The 17,807-nt window shown below is 37.8% G+C and overlaps 1 protein-coding gene across 2 annotated transcripts in view; it reads right to left on the bottom strand.

Annotated features, from left to right (window-relative positions):
• The window catches only part of LOC121321741 (disintegrin and metalloproteinase domain-containing protein 12-like), a 78,865-nt gene that overhangs the window by 27,777 nt on the left and 33,281 nt on the right, over positions 1–17,807 (bottom strand). For both annotated transcript variants that reach the window (XM_041260859.1, XM_041260860.1), the window contains exon 4: positions 3,368–3,446. In XM_041260859.1, the coding sequence (XP_041116793.1) occupies positions 3,368–3,446 (79 nt within the window). The remainder of the gene's footprint in view (positions 1–3,367; positions 3,447–17,807) is intronic.

Below are 17,807 nucleotides of genomic sequence, written 5' to 3'. Positions count from 1 at the left end.
GGTTTGAGTGGCCAGTTCTATAGTTACACAATTTTGGATTTTACTGTTGTTAATATCATAAAAATACATATTCATGGTTTGCCATGCAAAATATTGTTCCATACCGACTATAGTACAATGAAGTGGAAAGTAAAATGGAAGTCACAAGTGTCAGTTGGTGCCTGTATGCTGTGCTTTTCCTGTTTAATGTGTAATGATCCATGGCTTGATTTACAACAGTGAAGGCTAATAAAATGTACAAATGAACATTGCAAACGAAGTGTAAAACTCAGACAGGACTTATTTGTTCCAAAAGTAGGTTACTGTTGACACAGCCTGGCCCCCTGCCTTCCTCGACCACATTTTCTCCTGCTCCTGACAAGCCCATTAGTTAGCATCTTGTTTTTGTTCTTTTAGTTATAACTGGTCAGTCATAACCCAGGCACTCCCATGACATCAGTAATACTGCCTGGCTATAAATCTATAAACTTGACCCCACATAGCTTGCACACTCAGAGGGCTGTATTTGTTAGCAGATTCTCTGCAGACTAGTCTGTCAGGAGTCTTTAAGTTTATATTTGCTTGAGCTTGAAGTCTGGAGGAAAGCCAATTTAAGCCTTGCTTTCCGTTATCAACTAAAACATTCAGGAGGCCATGGTGTTAATACTGGAAGCTACACAACAGAGACAAGATGATGCGGTAATTAATGGACAGTGGCATAGCTGTGGCATGTTACAAGGTAATAATGGAAGTGTTGTCTCTATTATACTACAGTTTTTTCATGTTATTTTTGTATTTACCTTTCTTTCTTTGAAATAATCATTGCAGTCCACTGAAAGAGTAACAGAACAGCTGGCTGCCATATAAAACAATGGGAGAGCAGTGCCCAATTGTTGTATAAAGATGGATTACATTCTGTGTTAAGAGTTCTGCATGTGGTCATGTTTAACATTGCTATTAACAAGGTACTAAGTTGAGACCACCCAATTTATTAATTTTTTGACCTCTGATGTATTTGAACTCAGGCCTCAACATGTGAAAGGCACTAGAGACTAATGAGCCAGCAAGCTGTGCCACCTAACCCCCTAAATACACTCCCAAACAAATTGCAATGTTGGGATTAAAGCCATGAAAACTTGGCTCCATTTGATTAAGCAAATCTTGTTAGATATATTTAAACAAAGAAAAAAATTATTTGTTCAACTTCGGACTATGCAAGAATCTGTTGAAATCATGTAGTATGTCAAATATCTCAAATTGCTTTAGTCAAGATGTCGGGCTGTGATTTTATAAACAGGAAACACAGACAAGCTTCTCTGAAGTGCTGAGTTTGCAAATACAAGGAAGCCAACTAACCCACAAGTCATTTATTCAGACGGTTACCCCAATGGCCTGCAGGTTTACACTGTAAGCCTGCTTTTGAGTAGAAGGTAAATTAAACTGGTAGATTTGACATGTCATTTATTTGTATTCATAATGTGTGTCTGTGGCAGGGTGAAAACCTTAATGTACCTGTCCCTGCCAGCAATCACGGGTGCGGCCATTCCCCAATTAGGTAATCGGTACTAATTGGGGAGTGGCTGCATGTATAAAAGAAACCAGAAATCCTTTGCTTGTTGGAGGGAGTTTGGACCTGTGATTTTGGAGTCTGGAGTGAAGGTGAATGCCCAGCCTACAGGCACGGATTGGATTGGACTGGACTGGATTGGATTGGATTGGATTGGATTGGATTGGAATGGATTGGATTGTTTAACCTTTTATTTTGGCTCTTGTGCCTGTTTTGTTTGCTCTTGTTTGTTTGTGTAATAATGTGCGCATACACGCTTGAACTGCAGCTTTCTGTCTTTGGGTCTAATTCCAGCCGGTAGCCAGCCTGGGCCGTGATGCTAATCTGCCACATGTGGTGTTAGCAGTGAGATAGTGCACCTTGTGACTCAGAGACAAAAAGTTGCAGTTTAAGTGTGCATATTACACAAAAAAACAAAACAGACACAAGGGCCAAAATAAAAGGTTAAACAAAACAATATAATAGAACCTGTGCCTGTAGGCTAGTTATTCGCCTTCCCTCCAGACTCAAAGCACAGGTCCAAAGTCCGTCCATTTAATTGAAGAATGACCATACCTGTGATTGCTGGCAGGGATAGATTTAACCCCAACACTGCCAACCTTCATTCCCCCTCACACACACTATATACATGAAGAGCTTTAGTCCTGCCACAGTGTTATAAACATGTTTACAGAGCTAAACCTCAAAATATTGGAGACTGCATTATTTGGCAGCCCATGGCAGTGCCCCACAATCATATTCAATTTTACAATAAAATACAATTCCGTAGTCTGTTTATTTAAGACTTTAACCGTTGACTCTCTCTTCTAACATACCTTGCTTTCATTCCCCAGAACTTAGTTGTTGGGATACAAGCTTTGTCACACCATGAAACTGCTTGCCACTCTTCCAGCCAAATAAACACGTTACAACTTGCAGCGCAGAAGCGTATAAATTAATTCGTCAAGCTCTCTTATAGCCCAAGAGGCAAAACAGGAATAAAAATGGGTCTGCTTGTGCAATGCAATACTGTAGAAACCCAAGAGCAAAGAGAATGTGTAAAAAAACCCTGTACAAAGAAGACAGCAAACACTATCAAACTTTCAATAGATTCACACAAGAATCCCTGATAATTTGTTTTCCTCTGTTATGCTAAGCAGACAGGTGACTGGGAGAACCCAAACACATTGAGTATGAATAAATGATGAATCCCGGTGGACAGCGAAACATTTGGAAATGTGCACAGGGGCGGGTGGTTTATTGTAATACCTTCTATCGTTCCTCAAACAGATGCAGCAGCTATGAAAGGTAACTGTCCATCTACATTTTAGCAGCTGACTAAAGACTCTTGAACAATGTGATACTGTGTTAGATTATAAAGAAGTCTGAGTAGGGCACAGACCTACTGTCTGAAAGAATTGGGGAAAATAAGCATGCTTGCATTTATATCTCAGTGCTCTTATAAGACTCACTATTACAACTACTATCAAACAGCTGTATAACTGCCATAATAACGTTGGCAGATTATGTGCAGAAACTAGGGAGGGTTTGAAAATGACTACAAGTGATTGCAATCATGTACATAATTACTTTGGAGCCAACACAGCTTGTTAAAGCCCTTCTCCTTTGTGGCTAGAACTCTCTTCTCTCAATGCTCGTCAATCGTTTGGAATGGTTGTTTTAGTCTCAGTGGGTCTGGCAGAGAAACAAGAATAAAAGAAATGCTATACAAGGCTGCATGTCAAGACTTGTCCCTCTCCTGGCATACCCATTTGCCCCAGGCCAAAAAAAAAATTGTTTTTCACCATGCATTTATTACTTTGTTCTTGCAGTGGCACTTACTGTGGAATTGCGAGTGACAGTGACAGCGGTTCCATCATCCAGGTAGTGTGTTTCTGTGTAGTGGCTAGCAAAAAGCCCTCTAGAGAAAACAAAACGACAATAACACATGTTAGGATGCAAGCATTAGGAATTTGAAAGTCTACAGTAGAACATAAAGTGTGTTAAAGTATGTGAAAAGTTATAGCGGGGAAGTATGTTGGGCTTGCGTAACCCAAAGTTTGGACCACATGGCTTAAACACTGTGATTTAATGGTTGGAATAAAAATGTAGTCCTACCATTTAAACATCTGTGAAAAGACTTAATTTCCCAGAATGCCTCAACAAACAAGTAAAGAGCTGATAGTTAAAGTAATCGGACAACCTGAGACAGCTGTGTGCAATTTACTGGGAGAAGGTCGGTATAAAAGGCTTGAGTAAACACACCTGTGTGACTCTGCTCGGGTGGAGACCTGTTCAGAACTGAGCCCTGACAAATAGACTGTATTACTGAATCATTAAACTTGAATCTGGGTTTTTTAAATTATTATTTTAGAGCAGGGATTGGTACTTCCCTACTGTAGAACAACAGCAGTAGGGAAACTTAACACAAACAAAAAACAACAACAGAGGTGAACAGAAATCCACTGGGGGCTCAACCAGACACTTTAGTATGATTTACCACCTCTCTCCCACTCACTGCCCTAAATGTTTAGTCTGGATTCTGAGCTCGACTATACGATCAGAGTTTGACTGAGGACGAGGAGTATTCTATGGCTCAGACAGGAAGGCCCTAAGGCAGTGGAGAGCTTTGTAAGCATGTAGCAGGATTTGGAACTAAATTGGAAACAGTAGAAATGTCACTGGCACTTAACAGTAGCAGTACTGATTTTATAACAGGTTATAAAGTGTCAGGGAGGTATACCCAGGATTTACAGTCAAAGCTACAGAGCAGTTCGGCTTTAGCTGGTTCCCAGTTGGATGCTTATTTTCCTGGCTGGCTTCTATAGAAATATGCCAGATGGTATGTGGGCATATGAAGTCCCTGCAAACTAGTAATCATAAATAACAGAAGCTACTCAGAATAATGAATGGATTGCTCCAACCAAGTTGTGCTGGGGGGAGCAGCAACAGCAGAAAGTGAAGATGGTGATGCCCACTTTGGGCCACTGTAGGGCTCAGAACAATAAAGACACAAATATCCCCTCCTTTGGAAGTTAGAGTTTATTTTTGTACAGTGTGTATTTTGACCAGCCTTGTCACCATTAGGTTACAGTACTTTAATATTAACATATCTTATCAACATTTCCTGAAGGTGGAAGTGTGACCTAGAAATTAGGGTTTGGAGTCTGGTTGGGGAAGTGACCATTTGAACAGTTTCCGATTTGCAATATGTCAGTAACCAGGTCCCAATGTATTGAAACTGAACAAAGGAGGAAATTGAAATCCAGGACACTGCTAACAAAGAAAGGGTAAACAAAAACTTGATATGCTGGATCACCATGAGCTCACTCATAGCAGGGTCCCCCATGAGTTATTTATTATTGAAATTTCTGGATCTGGAAGACATGAATAGATGGCTGTTTGGTGATACTCCTAGAGGGTAGGAATAATCTGCAGTAAAATCCCATTTGTTCTGCCATATCATCTTACTGACCTCTTCGGAAAGCAACGAGGAGCAGAAGTGTTTTGATTTGCAGAAGTGTTTTGATGTGTACAGTGGATACTGCCACAACTCCCTCCTTTGATCTCCCCTGACCTTCTCTCTCCTCTGATCTCCCCCGACCTTCTCCCTCCTCTGACCTCCCCCTCCTTTCTCATTCCTTTGATCTCCCCCTACCTTCTCCCTCCTCTGACCTCCCCCTACCTTCTCTCTTCTTTCATCTCCCCCGACCTTCTCCCTCCTCTGACCTCCCCCTACCTTCTCTCTCCTCTGATCTCCCCCTACCTTCTTTCTCCTTTGATCTCCCCCTACCTTCTTTCTCCTTTGATCTCCCCTGACCTTCTCTCTCCTCTGATCTCCCCTGACCTTCTCCCTCCTCTGACCTTCTCCTCCTTTCTCATTCCTTTGATCTCCCCCTACCTTCTCTCTCATTTGATCTCCCCTGACCTTCTCCCTCCTTTGATCTCCCCTGACCTTCTCCCTCCTCTGACCTCCCCCTACCTTCTCCCTCTGTTCTCCCTTACCTTCTCCCTCCTCTGATCTCTCCCTATCTTTTCCCTCCTCTGATCTCCCCCTACCTTCTCCCTCCTCTGTTCTCCCTTACCTTCTCCCTCCTCTGATCTCTCCCTACATTCTCCCTCCTCTGACCTACCCCTACCTTCTTTCTCCTCTGGTCTTCCCTATCTTCTGCTATTCTGATCCACAGCTCTGCTGATATTTAAATATGTCCCCAACCGATAACTAAGATGTTGATTTGTCTGCCCGGAAAACAGCTCACATTATTATTATTATTATTATTATTATTATTATTATTATTATTATTATTATTATTATTATTATTTAGCAGACACCTTTATACAGACACTAACCAGTGAGACACACAATAAAGGAATCACTGGGATTGATTAGTAAAGGCACTGTCCCAGATTATTAACTAAATAGTCAGAAAATAAACAAAACAGAAAATGCTAAATGTGGCAGAATTTAAAACTACTTGTCAACTCAGCCTTCTAAAAGTTTACCAGGGTAATCTAGCAGTTTTCCTATCTCTTGGTTAGCCTATGTATTTTTTTCAATATGATTTACTATACCTCTCTGGGCTTTATAATGCTTTACAGTGTTTTCACTAGTCTTTATAATGATTTGCCTTTACTTTGCTATGTTTTTAAAATGGCAGAATCTCATATGGAATTTGTTCAAAACTGGACTGACGATTATGAGAATGAGTCTGAAATTTAGGAGGTTATGACAAGGGCTTTATCAGAAACAGATGTGGTACAATGAAACAATGCATATTAAAAAAAAAAATCAAGCAGTCAGCATTATATCAAAGTTTGAGCTGTTTAGATATTGTTTATAAATCACCATTACACTTACAAAAGATTTTACATAATGAAAAAACTAAAATCAAAGCAACTGAGTAAAACTAAACCGGACAAATAAACTTAATGGTAAAAAGGAAATAATTAATGGAAATAGACAGCAGTACCGTTTTATTGTGAAAAGCTGGTTTGTATTAACTAAGTCTTGGTTTTTAATTGGAAGCATCAGGATTTTTTATATATATATTTTTATATACATCCTGGTTTCACACAATGTGAAGTGAATTAGTATAAATGAACCCCTGACCTTTTGCCTGGAAATGTTGCTGAGTTGTCATTGTGTGCGCCTCACCGATAATTCGGTTCACTTCACGTTACAAACGTAAAAGCACAATTTGAAAAACTCGTCCTGCCTTTAATGAGCTGGAGTTGACTGCGAAGCCAAATTTCTTAAAGGCAAGACCTTGTTTTTTACTTTGGCCTTGACATCATAAACCCTGTTGGGTACAAAAATGGAACTAATGGAAACTAAGTCTGATTGTTTTATTCATTTGTCTACTCAGAAGATTCAGCAACCATACTGTTTCTTTTAAAACTAATAAATACATATATCTAATAACCTACATATAATAAACAGTTTGAATTTCCATGGTTTGTAGCATGCATAAGACTGCTTGTTTTTTGTATCACTGATTCACTCATAGTCATTGTTTATTAAACCCCAACATGTTCTGTGAGCTATTCTTCTTGATGTATTGCTATTTAACAATACAGTATGTAGTACTGGGTGTATTAGCTAATTAGATAATAACATCCATTTTACCTTTCGTGCATCTGTCTCATTTTCCAGTTTTCAAAGTGACACATGTCAAAGCAACATGTTTTTTCTATTTATCATTGGAGAAAAGCTGTCGTTTTTTTTTTAAAAATAGAACTTGACCACGGCTAAATAAAATCGAGAAATAATAAGGATTTATTTTACATATTTTTAATTATTTTATGAATTGCAATAATTTCCTTATTATATTAAAAAAAAAAAAAAAAAAAACAGTGTGAAAAGAACAGTACACTGGAAAAATATTTTAATATGACATGTTAAAAAGCATGTATCTCTAATCATAGATTTGAATTAAGTTAATAAGATGTTTAGTTTTGTGGGTCAGGGGTATTAGTTGGCTCAAACCGAACTTTGGTTTACAAACTGTATGGTAATAGAATAGCAATGTTTAAGTCAACCCTCATTTTAATTATCAAAGCAGCATTTAACCTATTGCAAACCATTTCCTAAGTGTCATTGATATCGGTATACTTGTCTATAATCTGTAGGTGAGGTTAGTAAGCATGTCTATAGTTACTTGAAGACTGTTCCCTGTACAATGAGTACAAGTGCCTCCCTTGTTCTGTGCTGAGTGAGGTCTGTTCTCTCCCTGCACAGTGAGAATCGGAACCTCATTTTACTTGATATAGAATTACCCACTGACCCAAATTGCAGACTTACAAAACTTCACAAACTAGGGTGTAGTAAGAAAAAGTCGTTTTTCTTTTTAATGGGTTTGGTACATTTTTGAGAAGTACCACAAAAAGAGTTGCCATTAGATATACCAGCTGTTTCCAATTGTGTAAGAAGGAGGGCCGTGAGAAACTGTTAGAATAAGAGCTATTCATCACCAAGACCGTGGAGAGAACATTTCCAATTTTACAAGAACATATTCAGCATCCGTCTAACTGCCTTATGTGCACACTTCTCCACTGAGATCCAGAGATCAGTGATCTGCGTGTGGCACATTAAGTTTCCGAAGTGACGTACAAAACAATACTGTACATTTCACTACTCCCACGTATGTCCTACACAGCTACAAATGTTGTTATGGTCCTATTTTATAATGCATCCAGCTTCTGTCTCCATGGCAACATTTACTGTAATATTCAGTCACATTTTAAAAGCCCATTTTGATTAAATCTATAATCAGTTCACTAAACCTTTTTCACCTATTCTACGGGGTATGTTAGTTTATTTTCATTTTTCAAAGCACTGTTTTATCTAACATAATGCCTTTTAAACAGTCCTTAAATAGGGTCCATGGCTACTCACTTGCTCAGGTATTGTTTCATAGGCAGGAGCCAGGGCTGTGTGAAGAATATGGGTTAGTATTTAGAGGCTTAGACTCGAGGGAAGGATGATGGCTTGCAGGCCAGGGCAAAGGACGGGGTCCAGACTTTATACCGCAAGAACCTTGTGGAGGTCGGCCCCATGGGCCCCCGGGACCCCCTGAAAACATAGAAACCCTCTGACACTGCAGAGAATCCTTGGAAGCACGGCCTCGTGGACTGGGCCATGCCCCTAGAGGATGGAAAGCTTCATAATCTGGAAAGTTGGAAAGAAAGAGAATTCCTGTCTCTAGGAGCCGTCCTCAAAGAGGTGAGGCGAGTCTTCCAAGGCCAGGCACTGGAGTGCACCAGCAGGGGTATCTGAAAGATATAGTTTGTTAGTATTTGGTTTTTAGTATTTAAGGATTATAGATGACTACAGCTCTTACTGGTACAGTGAGAGAGAAACAATACAGTCTCTGGGTGAGACAAGAAAAAGTGCATGAGCTGCGAAAGAACAGTGTGGCTGGTAGTCCCCTCTGACTCGTTGCGGTGAGGACCCCCCTTTGAATGAAGGCATGAACAGCTGCGGCTGACTTGAGGCTGGGGAAGTGAGACTCACTATCCCCCATAGAGGAGACCGACGCAGAGGCAATGTGACAATTGAAATATAGAGGAAGAGGGAAGAGGAGGAAAAAAAGCAAACACAAGAGAAGGAACATAAATTATGATGTGGCTTAAATAGGCAGATAGTTTTGATAGGCAGGAGAAAAATAGGAGGAAAGCAGCTCCAGCTCCCACCCCTAACTCCACTTTAAAGTTAAGATACGGCATCAGGCCTGTTTCAGTTATCTAGTTGTCACTGACTGGTCTGACAGCAGAACAGGGCTTTGTCATTGGTTCAATGCTAGTCACTTTGAATTGTGGAAAATGGTGACCCAAACTTATTCCCCTCCTTCTTCTCCCTGGAAACACCACTAACCAAACCATTTCATTTATCCATCAAACAACATTTACCACCAACCCCTAAAACAAAATACCAAAAAAACAAAATACTGCAAGCCGCATAAGAAAAAACTAATGTGGTAGAAGAAATTCATTTAAAACAAACTTTGCATCCAACCTTGAGTACAGTATATCCCCATGGCTGTTGACTAACTGGCTGGCTTTAATTTGTCATAAGCCTGTATAGCCAAAAAAAAAAAAGATTCAAAATTGAAAACTCTTTTTTTTTTATTGGCTTGGAGACCATTTATAGTCAGCTGCACTGAAACTGTTTCCAGAGTTTCAAAACACAAAGCTGGGAATCCTGAGTCTCAAAACAAACCAGGCCACGTCTGAGTCAAAGCTGGCAGTGATAAAACAGTAGTTGTGTTCTGCAACTCAAGATGTATTGTATCTTTCTGGGCCCTAAGCTGACAGTTTTGGCTCCTGCACGCCACAGCGGGTCCAATTGAAGTCCTTTGATTATTGACAGCTACAAATGACATTTCCAGAGATAACCTGGGAGACTCTCCATCCAGCAGCACCTGTGGGTGATACTACAAGGTCCTGCCCTTAAGAAACAACATAAATTCAGGGTCAAATCTGCTTCACATATAACCTGGTCAAATTCCTAAAAGACGCTTCTGCTTCCAGAGATACTTTGCTATGCACATGGAATTCTGATGTGTATTCTGTAGTACAGGTACTCTATATAGGGGCTGCATCTCCCTGCTGCCATGCCACTGCTGTGTATAGTGGAAGGAGAATGCATTTTTACTATAGGTACACTACATAGGAGCTCCATATCCCTGCTGCCATCCCACTGTCGTGTGTAGTGGAAGGAGAATGCATTTTTAACTGACAAATAGGCCAAAGGGCTTCAAGAAGAGAAGACCCTTGTGTGCCTTCTGCTGAAACTTCTTAGAGAAACTAAACAAGCTGTATGGACAACAACATCCAGTTATTGATAATGTAATTTGCACAGAAGATTAGTGTATTTGGTAGACTTGTAGGAAACATTCACTAAGGAATCACATTTTAGTCCAAAACTGATTATGGCATGCAATGGGACACTGTAGCTGTAAGATTTATTTGAGTTTGATGTGGTTCTATGCAGGCCTGTCAACTGTGCACACTAAGCAGATATTTAAAAGCCTGCTCTCTTTGATCCTCTATTTGTACGTCTGAAGGAGTGGTGCTGAAAGGATAGCTCCTCTGCCAGCACACGTGTCCCCAATCTGTAACAGAATGCAATCCAAGCAAACAAGGGAACACTCCACTTTAGCCATGCCTAGCTTCTTCCCAATTCCAGTTCAGTTCAACAGATTTGCATTTGAGCTACAGCAGGAAAAAAATGATGATGGGAACCGCACACACTGGCCATTGTTGGACATCTTTCATCTCTGGAAATGAGACATAAAACTATAATCTTTCCAAGTCCTTTCTTACCCTATCAATTCTCCTGTATTATAGTGTTCAAATTGAATCTCTCAGTATGATAAAGAATAATGATGCAAACTCTTTAACGGTTTTTACATAATTTTAGGGCATGTTCAAAATGAACTCCCCAAAAGCCTGTTTATAATCCATAAAAACATATCTAATGAATACAAAAACAAATATGATAGAAGCCAAATATGGACAATATATTGGGAATGTATAATCTGTTGCGAATGCAATTATGAATGCATATTGCTGCAATGGAAAATATTTAGCAGTTGCCAATATCTTGGATATATCATCTTGTCTAGGACATGACTGGTGGATCAATCAATACTGTGTACTGTTTTGCTGTCAGACACTCAAATTAATTACCTGCCTACAGACGGATTACTATATAACTATTAGTTACTATGAGCTACTAGTACTGGGAACATGCACTCAATGTGCCAGCTGTACAACTGGTTAAAAGTGTGCGATGGTTATAATTGGTGGTTTAAATAGCTTAGATTATTTATTACAGTGAACAGACACTGTTAAAAAGTGAGGTATATTTAATGATCGATTTTTGAGGTTCATCTATATTATATGCAAACATAGGACCTATAAAAATACTAGAAAAATGGTTAAATTCTTTGCTAAATGTTTGAAGAAGTCTCTGAATTTTAAGGTTACTTGAACAATTCTTTCATTGTGTTCTATTGCATTAAATCACTCCTAGTTGGTGTTACTGTCATTTGGTATATAGATTTTCCATTGCTTAACTCATGGCTGCCACAGTAGCACAGGGGGCAGAAATTACAGATGCACACCCACATCACTTCAGAAATTCAACTTGATGATTCCACCACCGTTGTTTAAAAAAGGCATTAGTAGTTAAGCTTGATAAATAGTGAGCACAGAAAAAACAGCAACAGAGAATTATACAAAACAACAGGCATTTAAAAAAAGAGGTAAGATAGTAAAAGGTAAGACAGTTTCACTATAATGATTGAACAGAAATACCATTTAATGTTTACTCTGCAGTTGGGAATTAATACATGAGGTTATTTCAACTTCTCAAAATGCAAGAGATTATATTTCAGCATGATACTGGAACACATCCATCTCCATTGTGTTATACAAATAGTGTAGTGTACCAAAATGCAATAACAAGATTCTTGACGCTGCACTTTTGTCCAAACACTATGTATCTTTGCTTTGGGTATTTTCACGAAGACCTCATTATGGCATATTCAGTACTGTTCTGGTTATCTATTAATGCAATCATTTCCAGCCAAGGCAAAGGCCTTGCTGCTTAGATGACAGGTGACGTGGAATTCCTGACAGACGAAGTCTACTGTGTAACAGATATCATATGTGCCTCAGAGAAGAAGTGAGTAAACCTGTCAGGAGATTGGCTCGTTGAAGTGCCTGAAACTAAAAATTACAGAGCTGGGACATGCACCAGGAAAGCACAGAGACGAGGCTGATCTAAGTGCCAACTCCCCCATCATCTCTCTGTAAACGATCAGGATTTCAGGGGTGGCCAGATGCCCAAACTCAGACCTGAATGTTTAACTGAAGCATTTGCCATCTGGGTTATTCAGTCAAAGGAAACTATTCAAGAGCAACGGATAGGAAAATCCAGACATGATTCCTTCTTTGCATAGTTTGTTTAGCTTCGGTTTTAAGTATTTAGATTGGAGAGACGCATAGCGGAAACTGGCTCTTTAAGCTGGCTGCCCATCTAAATATGTCTGTATGTCTGTTCTATCAAAGGAATCCTCAGTACAGTACCATCTTTCACAGCATCAAAAAGACTGTTGTCTAAAGATGGCCTTTTTTAAATTAAAACCATACCAAGTTTCTTCCTCAGAATTTAAAATACATATACAGGCTGCCACAAATGATTATCTCTATTTGAGAAGCCAATGTCTGTTGCTGGGAGTGTAATATAAATTTATCAAAAAAAAAAAATCTGTTAAGAATCATAACACATTCACAAATGAGGTAGACTGTAATGTCTTTCAAATGAAAATGCATGCATGCCTTGACATGTGCTTGTTTTCAAAATTCAACAATTTAGACCTACAAGTGATGGGTAAGATTAATGGAATTATTTCGTTAGCTACAACCACTTTAAGGGCAAATAAATATCATTGAATAACCAGATAGTTTTTTTTTTTTTTGTAGATTCTTAGTCACTATAGCTCTGTCCCATCCAGCTGAACAATTTGGTTCGAGCATACATGTGGAAAGTATGCGGTGAAGTTTCTAAAACAGCAATCCTAAAAAAAAAAAAAAACTGTTTTTAGAAGACTTTGCATTGATTATTTGTTCATTTTTACAAACCTGTCAGTGATGGAATTGGTGGTATAATGTCTGTTTTATGAGATACCATTTGCTTAAAACAAAACAAAACAAGAAAAAAAATATTTTAAATCGTTCAAAAAGAAAGCACACCACCCAGTTTTTGGAATGAGGGCGATCGTGCAGCCAGATGCTTGGCTCGGCTGCCTTTGGAGGGTTTAGTCTACATGAAGAAATGTGTGCTGTGGCTGGGAAATGTTGAGTAACCAGCGTCCCATCCCTCATGAGCTGGAGAAGCATGCGCTGGCTTGCTCTTCTTTGATCTTTAACACTTTACTGCTGCAGGCCCCTCTGGAGTAACCCTTTCCACAGTTTGCAGGTTTGGGGATTTTAAGTGCCGCTAATAGACAAGGTCTGTTTTATTCCATTTGCAGGAACCCTGCCCGATAATTGAAAGAAGAGTTACTGTTTTGCAGGACCGTGATTTCCCAGATGTATCATCACTTAAATGGGATTTGGCACAGTGTTTTATGTGGCAAGACTGGGTTTTACAAGTAGAAAAAAGCTACATTTTAATTATCTATCATAGGCAAAGAGAAGGAGATGCGATACCTTTTATTGGACTAACTAAACAATAATTAATCACAAGCTTTCATGACCTCAAATGTCTCTTCTTCTTTAGGTCAATGTAGGAAAGAGAGATTGATGTTTCAAAGGTGGCATCAGGACTTTTACAAAAATAACCCAATTTTAATCACTACAATTCTAATGCAAGGGAAAAAGCTGTGCTGGAAAAAAAAAAAAAAAACATGAGAGTGGCTACATAATAAACAATGACAATAACAAAGACAAAATAAATAAATAAATATGTAATGAGAATAATATATACACATTGTAACAGTAAATACTAATATAGGGAAATAAATAATAGTGAAATAGATAAATAGAGAAATACAATAAAAAATACAAAAATAATAAATAAACTATTTGATTTAATTCTATATATATATATTATATATATAATATATATATAGATATATAATATTATATATATAAAATACACATGTGTATATATGAAGATTTATGGCTATATTTGGATACGAAACGCCATTTAAACCCCTAGCCATTTAAAAAAAAAGGCATAATACCACAGTAGTGGTGGCAAAAAGTGATAATTCCTCTAGAGGAAAATATACTTGAACTTTGACCCATTCGACTCCTCGAGACCATTACTTTCAATTCAAACACAATTTGACTTGTTTTCAATCACTCGACTACACCCACAGTACAAAAATTTTAATAAATTTTCAACAAAATTAAAATATGTTAAAAACAAAAATAATTATGTAAAGCTGGTACATTCGTAACTCAGAGAAACTGAAGAGTAACAGGACATTAAAACAAGGTAAAGGCAATCCTCCAAATAAAGTTGAAGCACTAACAGATAACGACATAGAAAGTCTGTACAGCACTGAAACACTACGTTTAAAAAAAACAACTGTACTGCTGAACCTCGTCTTCTTTAATATTAGCATCACAGGGGGATCTATTTATTATAAAAAATAATAGATGGGCCTCTTCAGTGAGTTACAGGAAAACAATCCCATCTCGGGTTTCTGTGACAGTTTATAAATTACTGGACCTTCGCTCTCGTAATTTATGATGTCACAGAAACTTGAGATGGAATTATTTTCTTGTAACTCTCTGAAGCCCATCTATTATTCTCTCTCTCTCTCTCTCTCTCTCTCTCTCTCTCTCTCTCTCTCTCTCTCTCTCTCTCTCTCTCTCTCTCTCTCTCTCTCTCTCTCTCTCTCTCTCTCTCTCTCTCTCTCTCTATATATATATATATATATATATATATATATATATATATACATAAGTCAGAGAGAGAGAGATATATTATATAACACACACACACGCATATTAAATTGTTTTTATTATTAGTTTTTTTATTATTCCTTTATTGTATCGTTTTCACTATTATTTCTATATTAGTATTTACTGTTACAATGTGTATATTTTATTCTCATTATATATTTATTTATTTATTTTGTCTTTGTTATTGTCATTGTTTATTATATGGCCACCCTCATGTTTTTTTTGTTTTCCAGCACAGCTTTTTCCCTTGCATTAGAATTGTAGTGATTCAAAATGGGTTCTTTTTAGTTCTGATGCCACCTTTGAATGTAAACATCAGTCTCTCTTTCTTACTTTCACTTGAAGATGAGACCTTTGAGGTCTTGAAAGCTTGTGATTATTTATTGTTTATTGGTCCAATAACTAAACAATAATGTCTATAATCTTTGGACTAATACGGCTACCATTTCACCTGTCAATGTTCTATCATAAAGCCTTAACAGACTTTTTGTGTCCACACTACATAAACGGCCAGCAAAGGATTTGCAAATGATCATATGAAGTGCAAATCACTGTGAAACTTCTGCTAATCCAATAGGAATTTTTGACTCTTTCTATAAACCCCAGGTTGTGTTTATATTTTGTAAGAGTAAACCCGGTTTTACTATAAAGTGTTATTTATAAATCATTTGATCCATTTTTTACATGATGTAACCATTTTTCTAAATGTTTCCCTCCAGCTAAAAAGCTCAGTTGAGTCTGTAGTGAATTAATTACAGCATATTTTGTTACACATGAATAGGATTACAACACAAATCTTCCTTGAGGGTCTAACACATGTGCTTTACTGTATGATATCATTCATGGAGTTTCCATTCCATTTTTTTTTTAACTCGAGAAAAATATCTCTCGTAAAATGCTTTTTTAGATTTCCGTTCGCTCAATTTATTTTACTCGAGTAAACCAGGCTTTTCTCCCATCATACAAATGAATGGGAAAGGTGGGAATTGATATGTAAATTAGCTATGCGTTAAGTACTCCTGCTGTTTTTGAAGATTACTAGTGAAATTTTGTGAAAATGTGGTTTCCACGTGCAGAGAACTGGTACATGAGAGGTACTATGTATACATAAGCCACGTATTTTACAGTAGGCCTATACAATACAAAAAGTGTGAACAATTTCAAATGTTAATAACCTACTAATACAACTAAACAACTGATTATTCCATAGCTTTCCTTCCCTTTTCAGTTTCCAATGCAACCCTAATGACACAGACAACATACCGTCACTGGTAGAATAGGTACTGTACTTGTCTACCCAGGGCTAAAACAATAACACTTGTACTACAGGAACTGTAAAGGCATTTGTTTCTACATTCTAAAATGTTCATACTTAAAAATATGAGTAGGTTTTAATATGTTTATTTCAGCAAGACAAAGTGTCTATTTTATTTTAAGCATGTGTACTTTTAATGACAGACCCCACTCTACCAACACGTTTGCAGTAGGCTATCTGAATGCTATTACTACTTTGATTTCTTTAATAAAAGCTACATTTACTACCGTGTGAAAAAAAAAAAAAAACTGTTGCATAGTCATTTTGACTACATTATTTGTTTATGTATAACTGTCACGCAGCGCGTGCTATCAAAACAAAAGTTTTTATTTTATTCATTGCGTCATATGAAGAATAAAAACAGGGCTTTTCGTAATATTATTAATACATTTAGCTAATGCCTATATACAAGGTGACTTCATACTATAGCTTAGTCCTGCAGCTTATTGTTTGTTTTGATTGTTCCTTCGTTTGGATCCCAAGCTAGTTACCGGGTGTACTCACTGTGCACTGTATAGGGTTAAATAAATATTCACTGACCAACCTTATTAATCCTCTGTTCACCCCCTGCCTCTGATTAAACAACGGAGATAGGGGCTTACTGTATCTAACAGAAACTGCGTGTTTCGTAAAGCTGTGTGCCTTATTTTCTGTTTTAAAAACATTTCTATAATTGTCACCGTTTCGACGCCATGATAAGGTTACTTACACACAGCGTTGCTATGTTTATGCTATTTGTGCAAGCGAGAGTAATTTCATTGGGGTATTCTTTGAATACAAATGGCTTACGGTCACAAAAGCTAACTCAGACCCTAAACTGTACATTCATCTAATGACTGACTTTATGCCTTTAAAAGATGAAACATGCTTTTTTATGTTTTTATGAACACAGGGAACATGCATATAGATGTTGTCTGTACCTTTTCCTTCCAGTTCATTTACCCTTTGACTAACATCTGGCGAGCCTTTTTTCTATTGTATACAAAATCTTTAGGTAAGACAAACAATTAACTCTGGAAACATTAATTATAGCTGTTGAGTAGATTGTTTCTAGACAGACATTTTGCTGCCTTATTGCCTTAATACTTATCCCAAAAAACATATACAATGACATAATTGCAATGCAGCGACATTTGCCTTTACGAAGGCCTCAGACCACTGCACATCAGAAGTTAAGCTCATGTCAGCATATGATATGTTACCATGCTGCTAACAGGCTGTCCTGTGCTCTTAAACGAGAGAAGTACTTAGTTATGCAACACTGAAAAAGTAAACCTTGTGGTCATCACGTTTGCAATAGTGATTGAATCACACACCCTGTGACCTCTGGAGCTCTGAGCAACACATCACCTTCATAGAATCAAAACAAATACCAAAGTGAGGTGCATATGGGTGAAAAAAACACGACTCCTTCATTCAGCACAAAGCTGAAGGGAAGCAGCAATTAACTACCAAATAAAACACAATACCATAAACTGACAA

Source organism: Polyodon spathula, chromosome 10 (assembly GCF_017654505.1).
Source record: "Polyodon spathula isolate WHYD16114869_AA chromosome 10, ASM1765450v1, whole genome shotgun sequence".
In the NCBI taxonomy this organism is placed as follows: Eukaryota; Metazoa; Chordata; class Actinopteri; order Acipenseriformes; family Polyodontidae; genus Polyodon; species Polyodon spathula.
This window is presented reverse-complemented; position numbering and strand designations above follow the sequence as displayed.